The sequence below is a fragment of the Centruroides vittatus genome, unplaced genomic scaffold, assembly GCF_030686945.1.
Source record: "Centruroides vittatus isolate TY-2023 unplaced genomic scaffold, ASM3068694v2 contig_941, whole genome shotgun sequence".
NCBI lineage: Eukaryota > Metazoa > Arthropoda > Arachnida > Scorpiones > Buthidae > Centruroides > Centruroides vittatus.
Window position 1 is genome coordinate 761,965 of NW_027122625.1, and position 19,212 is coordinate 781,176.

At 30.7% G+C, this 19,212-nt stretch overlaps 1 protein-coding gene across 1 annotated transcript in view; it reads right to left on the minus strand.

Moving 5' to 3' along the window:
* The window catches only part of LOC136984942 (phospholipid-transporting ATPase ABCA3-like), a 90,784-nt gene that overhangs the window by 15,274 nt on the left and 56,298 nt on the right, over positions 1–19,212 (minus strand). The window contains 5 exon segments of the mRNA XM_067282087.1: positions 3,670–3,795; positions 4,275–5,138; positions 7,140–7,225; positions 17,377–17,623; positions 17,707–17,917. Of these exon segments, the coding sequence (XP_067138188.1) occupies positions 3,670–3,795; positions 4,275–5,138; positions 7,140–7,225; positions 17,377–17,623; positions 17,707–17,917 (1,534 nt within the window).

The following is a 19,212-nucleotide window of genomic DNA, read 5'->3' on the forward strand; positions in this document are numbered from 1 at the left end:
ATAGAACGTATTTTAAGTGAAACTGTTGAAGATCGAAAAGCAAAAAAGTAAATTAATCAGAGACTAAAGTCTAATCCTGAAATGATAAAAGTGCTAATTGATAATGCACTATTGGCAATTAAAATGGATGCTTCTATGAATTCTGTTCAAGAAATCCACGGCGATGTAGCAAAGTATGTAAAAAATACCAGAATCTTGGCACAGCAAAACTTCATGCATTTGAATTCATTGAGTGCATAAGTTTTGTGCTTAAAAATGAGATTATGGACACATCGAGAAAATTTACTTTTCATACATTAATAGTTGATTAAAGTACAGACATTTCTATTCAAAAAATGTTATTATTATACTTTAAATTTAGAACAGAAAATGAAACATTTTATAAAACAGTGTTTGGAGGTATTCTAAAATTAAGATCATGTAACAGTGTGGCTATAGCTGAAGAAATAAAAAAATTTTATGTTAAGAATAATATTGATATGCAAGAAATGGTGTTGACATCAGATGGGCAAGTGTTATGCTTGGGAAAAAAATGGTGCAGCTGCAATTCTTCAACAGGACATAAAACATTTAACTGAGCAGCACTGTGTGGCACATAGAGAAGATCTATGGAATAGACAATGCATGTCGAAAGGTCTCAATAATGCAGGACATTGTATATACAGTTTGAAGCAATTTTTCAATGTTCAGTCGATCACCTTTAAAAAACAGAAATTAGAAGAACTTGTTCATATTTCCAAACATGATGTTGTGTCCTTTAAGCCACTGAATGAGGTGCATTGGTTATCAAGGCAATTTGCTGTGACTGCTTTGATGAGGAATTATGATGTTTTAATTGAATATTGTGAAGAACAAGTAAATAATTTTAATGATCCTATTTGCAACTACTGCATAACGATTTTGAAAATCCACAGTATCAAGTGGCATTAACAGTTTTTAAATATGTTTTAGTTGATCTAGCATCTCTTTGAAAATTTTTACAAAAAAGTTGTTTAACTACAGTTGAAGCATTTGACTATGTTAAGGCAAAAATTAATAAATTAAAATCACAGTATCTTGGTAACAATTTATTGGAGTGAAAAAGTAAAAAAAGTTTTTGAAAAAGTTGGATATGATGTGGATAACGCATCTATTATTCGATTTGTTGAACATGTATGTAATCATTTAAATAACAGATTTCCAGATGATGAGTTAAAAGAGTGGCAAGCATTTAATCTTAATGCCATTTTAAATGCATCGAGTTTTGAATTTGGAAATGAGAATGTCAAGTGATTGATTAGAAAATATTCAATAATTTTAAATGTCAATAACAATGAAAGTGCTGCCTCAAAAATATTAGAACAGAATTGTAATTTTAAATTCATTACATCCCAAAAATTGGAAAATTGTTCAATTAAGACATTCACTGATATGTTAAATTATGTACGTAATGATGATAAGTTTAAAGAACTAGCAGTTCTTACCAATATCATTGAAACATTTCAAGCATCTAATGTTGACTGTGAACGTGGATTTAGTGTTACGAATTCAATTGAGTGTAAAATCAGAAATAGACTCGAATTGGAGCATTTACGTGATTTAATGAGAATTCGAATGCATCTTTCCCCTGGACAGGAAGTGAATCTTCAATCAGTCTACAAATACTGAATTTCAAAAAAAGATAGGAGTGAAAATATTTCTTTGCGATTAGTATGTGACTAAATAATTTAGATTAATAAAAGTTTTTTACAATGAAATAAAGTTTAATCTTTACTTCATAATTAATTATTTTAGTTTTTAAAGGAAAAAAATAAGATTGTCTATGTAACTGCTCAGCAGAAATTTTTTGCTCAGAGAAGTACATGTTCCGCTCAGCTACAAAAATTAGAGGGAACATTGAACACAATATGTGGGCGATGCCTCCCGGGAAGACTTTCTGTGAGAAACTGTCCCGTTTACATGTGAAGAAAATCCACAAAACTTTACACGACCTGCTCTTTCGTAAGGCATGAATCCACAACCAATGTTTGGTGGTTTTATCCACTCAGAAACCGGTGGGCTAATGACTAATCCACTCTGACTAATCCAAGTTCAGACCTTTGGATAATTGATTATTTGGCTATAGTTTATATTCATATATTATCAGAAGAATTAAATAAACAAAAATATCCTTAAACTGAAGAATCTGAATTAAGATCAAAATAATAAATTGTAATTTTTATTTCACAATTAATGATTATTTTTTGATTGGAACAAAAACTTTTTAAAATTATTAATAAATTTCTTGCATTAAATATCCAATTAATATGTAAATAATTAAAAATCAAATAAAGCTTTGTGCATTGATTTATTATTGGACTACATTTTGGCTAATTACACATACAAATGCTACATAATTTTGGCTAAAAGTGGGCCATTTATCCAAAATTAGGCTGTATTAATTTAGAATATTCTGGAAGAAAACTCAACCCAGAGTAGGATTTGAACTTATAAGTCTTTGTAACTTGATGATAAACCCAGTCTCATTTCTTATATCAGCCAACTTACTGTGAGGATATAATGTATTATTTTTACTTATTTAATATGTTTCTTAAATAAGTACAAACAATACAAATATTTTAGAATTTTAAAACATCAGCTAATTTTTAATGTTATTTCATGTGATAGAAACATATTTTAAAGTCAAATAATACTGTCATATTTATAAACATTTCAAAATCCGATGATGATAATCAAAGTCAAACAATTGCTGTAAGGCTATTTTCTTGCTGCTATTAATAATGAAATTTTAAGTAATTTGATATTAGAGGTAGACATTAGGTGCCATCTCTTATCAAATTTAATAATTATACCAAATTACTTAAAATTTAATTATTAATAGTAGCAAAAATTAGCTTGATACATTACAGCAATTGTTTGGCTTTTATACTGTTGTATTATCACAAATGTGTTAAAAACTAACAAAAAATAAATAATCAAAACAACAAATAACATTTTAAAAATATTTTAAATTGCTTAATAATCTTTAAATTTAATTTTTTAAATAAATTTTTAAACTATCTTATAGAGATGTAGGTAAAAACACTAATCCAGGCTATCCTAGTGCAATGTTTTTGTCTACGCCCTGTACATCTCTCAATGATATTTTCTTCCATAATTATGGTAATATTATAGGTAACAGAGATAGAATATGTTTTCATAAACAGAATTAATTATTGAATGAATTAACAAAAATCTATTATAAATAGATTGTATAAAATTTTGAATTTTTAACAGTGTATGCTATTAAAAAATTAGTTTCTTACATATAACTGTAGAAATGATGCTGCATTCAAATATTTATTTAATTTTGAATTCAGCATCATTTCTACAGTTATATGTAAGAAACTAATTTTTTAATAGCATACATACACTGTTAAAAATTCAAAATTTTATACAATTTATTTATAATATGTTAAATGGCACAACAGTGCCTGTTGTCTGTAAAAATTGTATCTATTTATTAAATTTGAATAAACTTTAATTTGAGTTTATTATAATTGTTTTTTTTTCCTACTTCATTATTTTAAGTGATTTAAGATAGTGTAACCAATTTTAATTAAATGGTTGGAAATATACATTAAAACTTCTTATAATTTATAATGAAATCTTACACTAAATAAAAATATTTTGAAAAAATTATTACAATACCTGTTGTAATACCAACAATTGTGAATAAAGAGAAACCAGTTGAAGATTTATTTGGTATAAATGACATAAGATATATGAGAGGAAGAGATGCCCAACCGTATATTACGAGTACAAAGAACATTGCACCTGAAATAATATATATATTGTATAGAATTACGTGTTTATTGTATCAAATATTCATTGTATTAAATTTAAACATAATTACTAACATATCTAAACTAAAAGATCGATTAAATTATTGCCTGACAAATTAAAAACATTTCTGAATGACAAATGTTTCAACTTTTTAATGATGATTGTAAACATTTTAAAGTTTCTGAAAATATTCATGGCCAATACATTCACACTTCTTAAGTTTATCCTTACCTTCTGTCTTACAGACCATGCTAACAAATAATAAACCTTAAATTTTGTTTGATTAACTTAAAAAAAAAAAAGCAGTCTGTAACATTTTTAACTTCAAAATGATTATGTACCAATTAAAGACATTTATCTTTTGTTTTGCTTGATTAACAATTAGAAGTTATACTTTATATTTTAAAGTTTGTGTGTGTTGATCAAAAACTTCTGAAATAAAACGTAAAAAGTAACAAAATTATACATACCTATAGCACATCCTTCCAAAGTACTGTTGATAGAACTGTAGATAAAGAATGGAATAAGCAATATAAAGCTACAAAAAACGTGAATTAAAAAATCCCACAGTAAATGAATAAGCCAAAATACAATTGCATTAATTCCACACATTCTCTGTAATAATTTACACTTGGTAACTCTTTCGTGAATTGGGAATAAGATAAAGCTTGAAGTTAAGAAGGTTAATGCCAAAGCTACAAAAATATTATAAATAAGATGACTTGCCATTTCCACTAGAACTCGATATGAAAAAGACGATGTACCAGGAAGTGGATGATTAGTAATTTGTATGTCTGATTCGTTGTTTTTGCTAAGATATTTCAAAAGAGACGTTGTCATCAAATTTAATGATATCGCGTCTAAGTGATAAGGCACAGCATTAAACCAGGATGTGACAGTGAGATTTCCATCTTCTTCAAAAATACTTGCTCCTACCAAGTCTGTTTCGATGTATCTTTTGAGGTCGTCACTTCTCTCTAACTGATATTCAGTAGTATCGTTGGTATTAAAAATCGTTGCATCTTCCTCTTTCAATTTATCTTTATAGTAATGTAGGAAAGGAGTTTCTTTTTCATTTATCATATTGTAAAATGCATTCGTTGAACTGTAAAGCCTTTTCAGATTTAAGTCTAGAGGTTTCACATCAGTAGTTCTATTGAATTTATTAACTAACCACATCAGATTACTTATTACTAGTATGGGAATAATTAATTGGAAAATTAATATGACGTAATCACGTTTGGCATAATGGAATCTTTTCAAGAAAAGACCTTTCATTTGTTGTACTATTAACTGTGATCCGGTTGCTCTTGATGAATTAGCAAGTTTTGAATCTAAAAATAAATAATAAAGAACTAATTAAAAAATATACAAAAAATAAAGTGCCTTCTATATCAAATTAATATTATGTAAGATGAATATTTGATTTTGATTTATTTCATTCCATTATATAAGACAATTCACAAAATTTTACCCACATTTGTAGACAATTCCTGGGGACATTTTGAGCAAAAATTGTCAAACACTGTTACACATAACTGTGAACTTAGTTTGTAGCTTGACTCAGCAAGCACTTTCTCAGCATATATAACCACGTCAGGCTGTGTATGTTATTGTTATGAATGTTGCTTCATTGATCGGGTTTCTGATCAATGCAGCAACATTCATAATTGATAAACACTGATTAACATTGATCAGCGTTTCTGATTTCAGCTATGCTGAAATCAGAAATACAAATGCATGCAGTTCAGACACACCAAAAGATTTTTTAAAGTGAAAGGCAAGATCTTTGAAAAATCACCTCTAAACATTGTATAGCATTTGTGATTTCATCAACAAATAACTTTCAAGCATTTGATCTGCATTAGATACGTCGTTGTGGTTAAAAAGCTCGTAGTTTGATCTGCATTTTTCATTGATTCTCTTTCATCCTAATTTGAAACTACTACTTCACCTTAGTATACAGTCCAATATACTGAGTTTAGTTAGTTCATTTAATTATATAGATTTCATCCAAGTTTTTCAGTTCTTTGAAAACTGTCTGGTTTTTCAAAGAACTGAAAAACTTGGGCTCATAAATAGAGGCTGTAACACTTATTTGTGGAAAAGTACATGACTATTAGAGGAAGGCAGACAGAAGATTATTATTAAAAGAAAAGAAAGCCAAATTTTTAATTTTGTCTACACTATGAATTCCAAAAAAATGATTTGTTTCATTTGCATGACCGTCATTACATAGTAAACTGAAGAGAGAGATCTTTCCCTCCAAATTACTTACAGAGCAAGATTCAGAGAGATGATTTGGGAGCCAGCATCTGCTTAATAAATACCTGAAAGACTGAATGATCTACTTAGACAGAAGCTAAAAAGGATTAGAAAGATCCAATAAGATTGGACAAGCACAACCACTGTAGTTCAAGCTTCTCAACTTGTTTTTCCTCCAAATTCCCAGGACATTTCTTACAAACTCTTTGGTAGACAGTCAACTCACCCTGCATTCAATTGGATCTCCAAAAGTTTACAAGGATTAACTTGGGATTGAGCCTTTTGTCTAGGAAAAGCTTCCAATTTGCTTCTCTCTCTCCCAGCACATTTATTGTCTCAGCAAAAGTCAAGAACATCTGACTACAAATACACCATAACAATACCTTGATCTACTTCAGCAACTGGTTATTTCTCATTAAAAGCAAACATTTTTGATCTTCTTCAGGTATTATTCTAAAATGGAATAGTCTAAAGAACGAGATGTACTTCAAAATTTGAAACTACCAATCAGATGCAAATAGATGGTTGACATAATTAAATCATAAATATTTATCAAACCATGCTTGATAAGCTATTTATGATTTTAAATTGAATGTAAAATTATCAGTCTGAAATGTACAGATTTAAGGAGTCAAGCCTGATAGCTTTATTTAAAATGTATAAATGTTAATGTAGTATTATTAATTTTTATTTTATGTTTTAATAATTTCATTTTGGTAAATCAGAATTTCCAATTTGAAAGAAATGATCTCTAAAATTCTGTATTTTATTCTGATAAATAAGACTTATTATTGAAATGATCTGAAAGTATTTTCAATTGAAAAACCTTGCTGAAATTAGAGACATTGTCATTGAATTATTAATTGTTTAAATTTAATTTTTCTCAAATGTTATTTTCATCAGAAGTGCAACTTCGTATTTAATAAATATTTTACATTTTATTTTAGAATATGTTATACATTATGTGAATTAATAATAATGTTAATTGTATAAATGCATTTTTATATGACTAAATCTTAAGATTTTATTATTAATAATAATTTACCATTGTAATCATTTAAAATATTTACCATTGTTATCATAGGAATTAATCAATATTTCTGTTTCACAATCATCTGCTGGCTCTTCCAAATTATTTTCACTCATCTTTCCAACTCTAAAATGTTATAAATACAAATTATTTTATTAATATGAAAATTTTTAATAAGATAACTTATATATATATACTATAATACATTTTAAAGTTTAAAGAAAGTCTTCTTTCGTTATAAAATAAAAACATACAAAATACCATATTTCCATACAAATAAGAGCATGCTTTTATATGTGAAAATTGATTGTTTTCATGTTTATGAAACGCATGTCCTGCTTTGCTTATAAGAGCATACCTTGCATATAAGACATGTTCTTACAAGTGTGTTTCAAAACTTGTTTTTGCCTATAAAAGTACTGCACTGCTTTGTCGATGTAAATTAAATGTAAATGTACAGACACTAACTATTCAATGACATCTCTGTAACAACCATTATTAAAAATAAAAAGTCAAAAATAATGCTTCTGATATCATAAAAGCTGTAAAATATTCTTCTATAGCTTTTCTCAAGTTTCTCAGATACTATACTTTGCAGAATATAGTGCTAATTTGTCTCAACTGTAAGAGGTTTTATATACATGGAAACATTGTATACAGAAAATGAAACAGTAGGCTATTTTTAGCACTATCTATTTTATTAAAATGCTTAGATTTAATTTAATTAAGCTAAATTCGCCAAAATGAAAAAAATATCAAGTTGTTATTATACAAATATTTTCTCTTAAAATTATTTTAAATAATTTTGTATTTTAAAACTTGGAAACTAAACATGAAATATATAATTATGCTTCAACATTTCATAATTTTCTACATATCAAAAGGTTTGGAAAGAAAGCAAAATTTATGAATAAAGGATATTGTAGTGATTATCACTAATTGTTGTTAATATTGTTGATGTATATAATTACATTCCGTTGTCACATATCGGTTTGTCGTGCTTATATTCGTTCGTTATGTATCACATCTTGTGGTGTGGTGGTGCAAGCCTGTGATTGGTCCCTTTTCTCGTTGACGTACGTTACCACGTGATACCAATGGCGGCACATATAAATGTTGCAGCCACGTGTGAGAGACACCTTTTCATCTTGGGGATTTTCAGCTTTGCTCATCGTCGTGCACCAGGGTTGGAGTAAAGGAAGATTAGGAGAGTTAGAAGCCACAATTCCTATTGTCGGTTTTGGTACTTGCTACGAGGTAAGACTTTACGATTCAAATGAGGAAAGCGAAGCTACTGCGTTGTGAAGAGGAAGACCGGGACTGAGTTATAGTGCTAGTTACGAGAAGATTTTGATATTACCGTAACAATAAGTCAACCTAGAGATTATCTGATTATCGTCCTGTAAATTATTGTAAAAATTTCGATTCCACATGTTCATGATTATTGTCGTGTCGGGTAAGGTCAGTGTCAATCATGTAGATCGGGGCCGTGTATAGGGAATCTCTTTGTTCCATAAAAAAAGGGGGAGAATCGATCATCCCGTCAACTGTGTAAAACGTGTAAAGGAACCTCAGAAATATAATTTTCGTTCAGATTATCATGTTCGTGTCTATTTTATTTTTGTACAGTCTTTGGCTTATCTTACCCCATCTTCAAACTGTATACTCCGGTAGACCACAGTACTACAATATATATGTTAATACAATCTTTTAGAAATAAATTTTTAAAATAAAAAGTATATTTTGTCAAATAAACATTTTTTCTAAATTTAAAATTAATTAATTAACAACCATTTTCACTATTAAATTTTTAAGTTTAACATCAAGAATTATTTGCTAGATGTTTTTATCTTTTATGCAGTCTTTTTCACACCTAAGTATACAAGTGTATATATTTAATAAGAGTGCACAACTTAATCTTATTCAAATGGTTCTTTCTTTAGAAAATATGACAATATATAAATTATTATTGTTAATTATTAAACCACAATGAAGAAACTGAATGCTAACCATTTTAAAATGTTTTGACATATTTATTATATTATGCATTTTAAATTTTAGTCTAAAATGACTAAAAATTTAGACCCAAGAATCCACAAAGTGGTTGATATCAACTCTCAATGATCTTAAGGCATTTTTGGGGATCAATTAAAAATGATTCATTAAAAATTACTAGTTATGTTATGTATATGTCAGTTCAGGAGTACAAATTTGTACACTGTAAGTAGCCTACAACTTTCTCTGAAAACAATGGATTATTTATCACATCATTATTATTATTAACTATACTAGCAAGAAAGAAGAGGAGTTGACAAAAGATCAAAGGATCCTTGAAAGACTTGGCAATGAAAAAAGTTTGGGGACTTGATTTAGACAAACAAAACAAACAAATATTAGAAACTAGCAGATGAGCCCGGGATGGCTTGGGCAAAGAGTAATGATAGCAAAGATTATGTTATTAGATTATAGCCAATTTTACCTGTTTTTGCCGGGTGCAAGAATTAGGTCTTCCCCTCTTCTGAGACAAATTATAAAATTTTTAGACGAGTCTAAAAATATGTTCGAATTCTCACAAAAACACGAAAAAAACCGCATCTAAAATAGTACAATAAAAGCTGAGTTCTTCAGAGTAATCATTAACCCTTTCCCTCTCCCTGTGGGGGAAAATTTCGAAAAATCCCTTCTTATTGTGCATTCTCACGATGTACCCTAACTGTGTACCAAATATATACTTTCAACTCCTAACCATTTGGGCTCTGTGCTTATTATTTTTATTATCAACTCATCTCGATTATATTATAAGATTAGGGTCAAATTTATTAGAAATTTCGTTTTCACTATTCTTTTTATCAGATATCTAATAATAAAAAAAATTATTAAAATCATTACTGAATTTTAACTGAATAAATCTTTATTATTTAAAAAGATTTTTTACTTAAGTAACCTAAAAAAATAAATAATTAAATAACCTATGAAATAAAAAATATTAGAAAATTTTTCATTATAATGGGGAATTAACTTACTTGATGAAAACCTTACTTGAATTAAATGATTAATTTTAAATTCTAAAATCTAAAAAAACTTGTTTGAAACATATTTCAAATTCAATATTTCGAACTTTCAAATTTAGAACAAATTCAAATATTTATTCAAATTGTTTATTTTGGATTTATTGTTTTTGGGTTACCTTAAAGGTGGAAATTATTAAAATATTTATTAACTAGCAGATAGGCCCGGCGTTGCTCGGGCAAAAGTAACAATAGCGAAGATTAAGATTATTACATTATAGTCAACCTTTTCACAGAATGCAAGAATTGGGTCCCCCTGTTTCCAGACTAATTAGAGAATTTTTAGGTGGGTTTAAAAATATTTCAATTTCCCTCAAAAACGAAAAAAACTGCATCTGAGTCTTGCACGTCGCTTTCTCTTAACACTTCCATTGTTGATGGAAGTATTACGTAACAATGATTTTGTTACATAACATGTAACTATATATAGAAGAAAAAGAGTAATTTCATCAACAAACTAAATATTTCTAAAGAAAGGTCAAATTTGAAAATCAAATATTCTAATATTGTTCGATTTTCACGATGTGTTCTGATTATATCGTTCGATTTTCATCAAATGTTCTAAAGAAGAAAAGTCGAGAAAAACCAAACTAATCTGTTTAAATTTGAAAATCGAGTATGTTCTAACATATTAGTCTTTCTTTTTTTTCCTCCAGCACCCATAAATCTTGCACGTTGCTTTCTCTTGTTCTCCATTGTTACTTAACACTTCCATTGTTGATGGAAGTGTTAAGCCTTAATCCTGTCCCTCTCCCCGTGGGGAGGAATTTCGAAAATCCCTTCTTAGTGTGCGTTTTCGTGACGTACCGTAACTATGTACCAAATTTCAATTTTCAACTCTTAACCGTTTGGGCTCTCCGCTGATTATTATTATTATTATCAACTCATCTCGATTATATATATAGATTGCCAAAATGTATACTATATGTGCCATTATTTATTTTCCTTATTATTTACACTTTATACTGACTAAAACTGTCTCTCTTCTTTCCTCAGGGAATGGAATTTCCAAAAATCCATTCTTAGTATGCATTCTCATGAGGTACCCTACTAAAACACAGTCAAAAACATAAAAAATTGCATCTAAAATAATACAGTAAAAGCCAAGTTCTTCAGCGTAATTCTTAATCCTCTCCTTCTCCCGCACAGGAAAAATTTAAAAAAAAAATCCCTTTTTAGTGTACATTCTCATGACGTACCCTAACTGTGTACCAAATTTCAATTTCAACTCCTAACCATTCGGGCTCTGCACTCATTATTATTATTATCAACCCATCTCGATTATATTACAAGATTGAAGTCTCCTTCTAATAAAATATTTATATTTGATTATTTTAAATTTATATTTATACTAGCGGGTGGGCCCGGCGTTGCTTGGGCAAAATTAAAGATTAGTGAAGATTAAGATTATTACATTATAGTCAACCTTACCCGTTTACACAGAATGCAAAAATTGCATCTGCGTCTTGCACGTTGCTTTCTCTTAACAATTCCATTGTTACGTAACACTTTTATTGTTGACAATTCCATTGTTATGTAACACTTCCATTGTTGATGGAAGTGTTAAGCCTTATTCCTGTCCCTCTCCCCCGTGGGGAGGAATTTCGAAAAATTCCTTCTTAGTGTGCATTCTCATGACCGTACCCTAACTGTGTACCAAATTTTCAACTTTCAACTCTTAACCGTTTGGGCTCTGTGCTGATTATTATTATTATTATTATCAACTCGTCTTGATTATATATATAGATTTAACTCTCAGAACTAATTTATTTTAAAATTTAAACTTTAAATATATGGATATAAATTCAAAATTTATATTTCCACTTGTATTTAATATCTGGAGACTCTAAATAGTTTACAATACTTCCTTAAGTGTTAAATATCTGTCTACAGAAAGGCACCAGAACTCTACAAGATAAAAATGGTAATACATTTTTTTGTAACAATTAGAAATAATACTACAAAAGGTACATGGTTTAGTAATATTTAAATTAATATATTTATGAAGAAATAATAAATGATATTCGTTATATTTTAGTTGTAAAATTAATGATTTAGCATAATAATTTGCTTCATGTGAAAGATATGATTATGGAGACCAGGATAAAGATGGATCACAGTTTAACAAGTTACTAAACATTAACCTTTCCTGCTGTAATTTTTTAATGATATAAGTCTGTATAATATCCGCCGAATAACTTTGAATGAAATTAGTAAACTGAGCATTAAATACATATGAAAAACCCAAGCCATCCATAAATTTTTTAAAAGTAGTAAATCAAGTATAGTATTTTCTTTTGGATATCTCCACAAGTTTGAAAATTGTAAACTTTTCATTGTAAGTTATCCTCAGATAGTCTCAACAAATAAAGCCAGAAATTTAATAGTGATTTGAATATCAAATTATAATTATTATAATATACATTTTGGTCTCAGATATTAGAGAATGTATCTAATAATGTTTCAATGAGTGGCAATTACACCCATTGCCATAAAAATTAGCGCACCAAGGAGGAGTTGTGTGTATTGCTGCAAAATCTATCATGCAGATAAGACTGAAGCAGATATGGAAATGATTAGTTATAGCATGATGGCTTGTTGCATAATGTTAGCAGAAGGCATTAAAATGCATCTTTCTTGGCCTATAAAAAAAGCACACAGTCATTTTGTCTATAAGTTACCTGTTCCAGAGGAGCATTGTATCACTAGATTTGACTTTACATTGCAATCAAAGACCATATGAACAACTAACTAAATTTGAGAGGAGAAGGATCATTGGATTGAGAGAAGCCAGATGGTTATCTTGCCAAACAGACTGCCACCTAGGCTGTTCTAACAACACTGTGAGGTGGTGTTGGGACCAGTGGAGGAGAGAGAAAACTTGGACACATGATGCCCAGGCTAAGGACATCCTTGGCAGATTACTAGCTAAAAAGACTGCTTGGTCCTCTGACAAGCATGCACACAGCTCACCATATTGTTGTCCACCAACAATACAGGCCTGTGTCTGTCCATACCACTTCAAGGCACCCGGGTAAGGAACATTTGGTATTGCGGTGCCCATTATGTGTGCTGCCATTGACAGCCACCCACTGTTGCCTCCATTTGGAGTGGTTCCATTTTTGCAGTTCCATTCTGTTGTGCTCCAACAAGATTGGACCACAATAGAATGGAACTGGGTCATCTACAGCAATGAATCCAGATTCAGTTTGGGTACAAGTGTTGACCTCATGGTGAACACTTCAATCCTGTCTACGTTTTGGAGCAGCACACTGCCCACACAGCTGGTGTGATTGTTTGGGGTGCCATCACATACAACAACCTGTTACCTCTAATAGTGATCCAAGGGATCATGATAGCCCAGTAGTATGGTAGTGACCTTCTGTAGCCACATGTGTTGCCTCTCATGGCAGGGCTCCCAAGAGCCATTTTCCAACAGGACAATGCTCGACCACACACAGCAAAGGTGTCACAGGACTGCCTCCATCACATTGCCACACTTCCCTGGCCTTCCAGTCCCCTGATTTGTCACCAATTGAATATGTCTGGGATCATTTGAGATGCCAAGTTAGACAGCCTAGGAATTTGGCCAAACTCCTTCTAGGACTGCATGCAACAACTGTGCACTGAGATGCCACAGGACACTATACAGCATCTGTATACCTCCATGCCCACCTGTATCACATGCATTCACGCTAGAGGTTGCCAAACAGGGTACTAGAACCTCCTTTTATTTGTAATTTGTCCTGCAATAAATGATCCTTTCACTTTCATTTTGTAATCACTTACTTATACCACTGGTACACTCACACGTACAGTTTTGTTTGATTCCAACAACTCCTTGGTGCACTAATTTTTATTTCAATGAGTGTATAACAATCCAAATATAAATGATAGATTGGCAATTCCAATGGAAGTTTATCAGTACCGTAGGAAAGACAAAAGTTTCAATTGCAATTGATTACAACTAAAGATAGTTAAATGAATTTATGTAACAAACTAATTCTCTATTAGTTTGTCACACTTAGATATGTTTTGGGGCTGCAGTTTTTAAAATTGTAGACCTATAAATTCCCACTGGCATCCATCTGACTTAATCTTGAGAACAGAGTTAGATAGATGAAAGTTGAGACCAGATATAGAAAGCCTAGGAGCAGGAGGTCCCGATTAACTATATAAGAATTTAAATACATTATTCCAGTTTGAACCAGAAATCATTTCAATTCAAAATTTTCTCCTGAGCAGAGTTAGATAGATGATTGGCATCACTTCATGTTACAGCAGAAGTATGATGTACAGGAGCAAGACTAAAATTGAGAGCAGTGAGAGGAAAAATTGCAGTCAGGCATTGGGACGAGGTCACAATAAATAACTGCTCGTTAAAATATACGTATTTTCAGAATATTTTTAAAAAATTGTCATAGCATAAAATTCTAATCAATTATATTCAGTTTTAATAGGTGGTTGTCTCTTTAATCCGAAAACATTCGGTAGACTAACTTACAGCTGAACAGGCTTAAAACTTTTTTATTGGTTCTTCATCAAATGCATTTCGGACCAGTTTTATGAGTCCTGGTCCCTCATCAGTGCTACAGGAAATCAAAGGTTTTTTATTAACATGGGTGACGCGAGTGCGTACATAATAAGATTTACAAAAATTCTTTAAAAAACGTTTTAACTAAATATATTTTTTATACCTTTTTCATATACTCTTTATTAACAATACATTGCTTACTGGTACTGTTAAAAAATGTATTTAGTTAAAACGTTTTTTAAAGAATTTTTGTAAATCTTATTATGTACGCACTCGCGTCACCCATGTTAATAAAAAACCTTTGATTTCCTGTAGCACTGATGAGGGACCAGGACTCATAAAACTGGTCCGAAATGCATTTGATGAAGAACCAATAAAAAAAGTTTTAAGCCTGTTCAGCTGTAAGTTAGTCTACCGAATGTTTTCGGATTAAAGAGACAACCACCTATTAAACATATATACAGCGACTAAACAAATTTAATTATATTCAGTTTCTCAATAAGATGCATCATCAATTTCATTAAACATGTTAAAAGATCCATGGTTGTAAATGATCATTACCATGGTAATATAAATTGCCTATTTCTGTATGATTTAAGCATCAATAATTTGGTCATTGGGTATCTTGTGGCCGTCGGCCATGATATTGTATATTTTGTATATTTTATATTGAATTAGTCTTAGATTTTCTTTGTTCCTTTGTCTAACTCTTTCTAGAACTTTCTTTGTCTAACTCTTTGCCCTTGGGGGAGGATTATCTTTCCCTCAATAGTAAGAACAAAAGAGGGAGTGAGGCCCTGAAGCAAAACAGACAGAAAGAGTGCCAGTCTGGGTTGGAATCCCGAAGAGGTAGGAGCTGAAAAGGAGTGCTCCAGAAAGGGAGAAGGGTGATCTAAGAGGATAAAGTGCAGAGAGAGATCATCGAGGAAAGACGACTCAGTCTGAAAGAAAAAGATTATAGACGAAAGATCTATAAGGAAAAGGGCTACAAACGTAACAAAAGAGAGAGATCCGAAGTTGTTCCCCACCAAAAGACACATCGCAAAGAAACCCGGGTATTTCTACTACTTTTCTTATCTTTCCTTATTTCTTCTATTCTTCCAATTTCTTTTAGTTTTAAGTTAGTATAAGTTAGTGTAAGTGAATACGGTCCTCGTCAGATTGTCGCGTGTGTGCAAGATAACTGTTTTTTTGAGGACAAACATTTAATGCCTATATATATATAAATTCTGGAAGTTGTAAAGTTGGGATCCTATGTAAAGAACCTGTTCAGAGAGAATAAAACTACTTTGTATTAAGTTTTATTTTGTACCATTTCGCTCGCGGGATCGTGTACCTCTTGTTACGAACACCACAATCTTATATTTACAGTAGTCTTTTGTGTTTGTTGTGTTTCCATGCTGTAACTAACAAGGAATCTATGGGGGCCAGGAGGGCTATTCCTTTGCTTTACTTCTTTCCTGTTTTTGAATAACCTATTTTATAAAGCAAAGGCATTTTGTAAAAAGTAAATTTATTCTAATGATTGTTCACTAAAGTAACTACAATATGTATGCAATGAGATGGCTCTTCTGGTTTTCCATAAAGCCATGTATGCAAGTTTTATGCTGTTTAGAAGATTCCACATTTTACAGTTTTGCTTGTCTTTACATGTATTTATTATTCACTCTCTCATGAAGATAGTAAAAATAAATTTAATAAATTATCTGATTAAGTGAATCCTGATTTTGGTGAATAAACTGGTTAGTTAAGACCATTTGATCTTATATACAAAAAAACGCTACCATTTTAAATTACTGTAATTATATTAATTATTACCCAAGAAGTATGCAACATACACCAATTGATAGAGTAATTTTGCAAGTTTCATCTCCTATGTGCATTCAAACTTCTTGTTGTCCACTGCCTCTAGGAATTCCATAAATAAAAATGGTGATTTTACCATAGAAAAGGCATTTTGTGTTCTGCAGTTCACAAAATCGGAATCATTCATCATTGTGCAACACGAGTAATCTGTAGGAGCTGTAGAATTGTGGCTACTTTGGGAGGAGTGACAACAGATATGCTGTAGCAAGCATAGGAAGAATTTGAATGTCAATTGCATGTGTGCCATGACACAAGGTGCACATATTGAGAGATTGTAATGGGAAAATGTGAAACTTGGACAGTTTTTCAATATTTTAATATACATTACAATGTTCTCAAATAATAATTAACATAATTACAATAATTTAAAATGGTAAAATTCTTTTTGGAAGACTCTTTATACTGATTTTCTCTGAGAACAAGTTCTGTATGCTCCCTGGATAGCTAATCATTATGTAACATTAATGTACTACATTAATATATAAATCAGCTAATATTCTTAATAATGTTTCAATAGCATGGATTTCTGTAATTATCTCTCTGATGAAGTCTCTAATGTTAAATGTTTTAATGTTTATGATCTGTACTAACAGCAAGAACCAATATTTATATTTGTAAGATCTGGTCTGATATTCTCAGTGCCACATGTTCACTTGCATGAGCTATATAACATTTTATTTAGCAAAATGATACGTCCTGTAATATATTGAGAAGGCAATGTACAAACAGAATAATATTTAATTTCTATCAAATTCATTTATTCTAAGAGAAATAAATATCTTAAAATTATTTTTAAAAAATTAAATTACTTTAGAAATACATCTTCCATAGTTGTGACACTAATTCCACAAGAAACAATTCCTAGTTCACTATATGAATTTTCGATAGATTCAAATAGCAAACCAAAAGACTCTGATACTGAAGAAAGTGAATATACCAGCTCTTGATTTATATTGCTAACTATTTTAGCTTCTGGTATAAGTCTGTTAATTCTCCGTGTTATGTCATCAACCTTACAGCCTTCACCTTTTGCAATGTGCAGATGATAACCAGTACCTTTTGAAATATAATGACAGGTAATTTGTCAATTTAAATTGTAAAACACATATCTGTAAACTTATATTTTAAAACTACAATACCAAATTTTCCTTTCAAAAATATAGACGATCCACAACATTTGACGGATCCCTCTGCCATGATTGCTATACGATCGCCGAGCGCATCAGCTTCTTCCATGTAATGAGTAGTCAAAAGTACGGTTCGATCTCCACGCAATTGTAGTAATGCATCCCAAATTACGCGTCTTGCTTCTGGATCCATCCCCGAAGTTGGTTCATCTAATATTAAAATCTTAAAATAATAAAACAAATGTCATCATTACTACACTATAGATTGAGTTACACAGATGATATGATGTGAACTTATACAGTGATACCTTGGTTTTCGTCGATAATCCATTCAAAAACAATCTGCAAAATCCGAAACCGATGAAAACAGAGGCAATTATTTCCATATGAATCAATGTATCTAATTAATTCATTCTAGACACTCCAAAATACATACCAAAAACACATTTTATAGAGAATTGATACAGTGTTAAATACTAAAAGCAATAAGAAATTAACATTAAAGATAAGATAATTAGCATTAAGATGAAAGCAATAGAATTGTTCAGCTAGACACGTGGGGTAATATCTTGTCTTGGAAGCTAGTTGGACATGAACTTCTACCCTATATCGCCTCGTGGTAAAGTGTGACGTAATTGTCGTGTAATAGTAGTTGTATGCATTTATGATGGTCATATCAAGGGAAATAATGCCTTCTGGGAAATCCGTTTAAGGGTAACTGGCCCTATTCAGGCGTTACAGACGTGGAGAAAACCCGGAAAACTTGACGTGGCCAGCCCGCCCTGGCAAAGCACGAACCCATGACTGAACTCCAAGTGTTCAGGGAACGGAACCATTGGCCAACTGTGGGCCGTCGCGGGGTAATGTTCACACAACAAGAAATAATGCCACACTGCGCCGGAAAATGTGTGGGTCACCCTTTGTTTTTGCAAAATTAGCAGTGAGGTCACTTGAGCACACTGACAAAATCTGAGGCAATTGACTAAAACCGAGACAAATTTTTTGTGAAAAAAAATCGACAAAAACTAAAACAGACAATAACTGAAGTCAACGAAAACCGAGGTATTACTGTATAATAGAGCAATAAAGAAATGCTTCTAACAATTAATCACTCTGTACCATTTAGTGTGAGTTTTAGTTAAAAATATTTGTGGTTGGAGTGTTACACTCCAATCACAAATACTTTTAAGTAAAAGTCACATTCAATGAATTTATCTAATTTCTAAATTTAAAATTGTAATAATAATAATATATGGCTAATATAAATTTAAAAACAATTTGAAACTATTATAAAGAAATTTGTTCACTGAAGAGATATAAATACTGAAATATTGTTATATTTTGAATATTAAATACATCTTAAATAAAATCTAAAAAATTATTACATTCATTATTAAATTCATTATTCCTGTTCCTAACAAACTTAAATTAATATTAATAGTTAAGTAATTTATTTTATTTATATACAATAAGAGTATTACAATACAAATAAGAAATCACCTGAATACGTACTTTCAG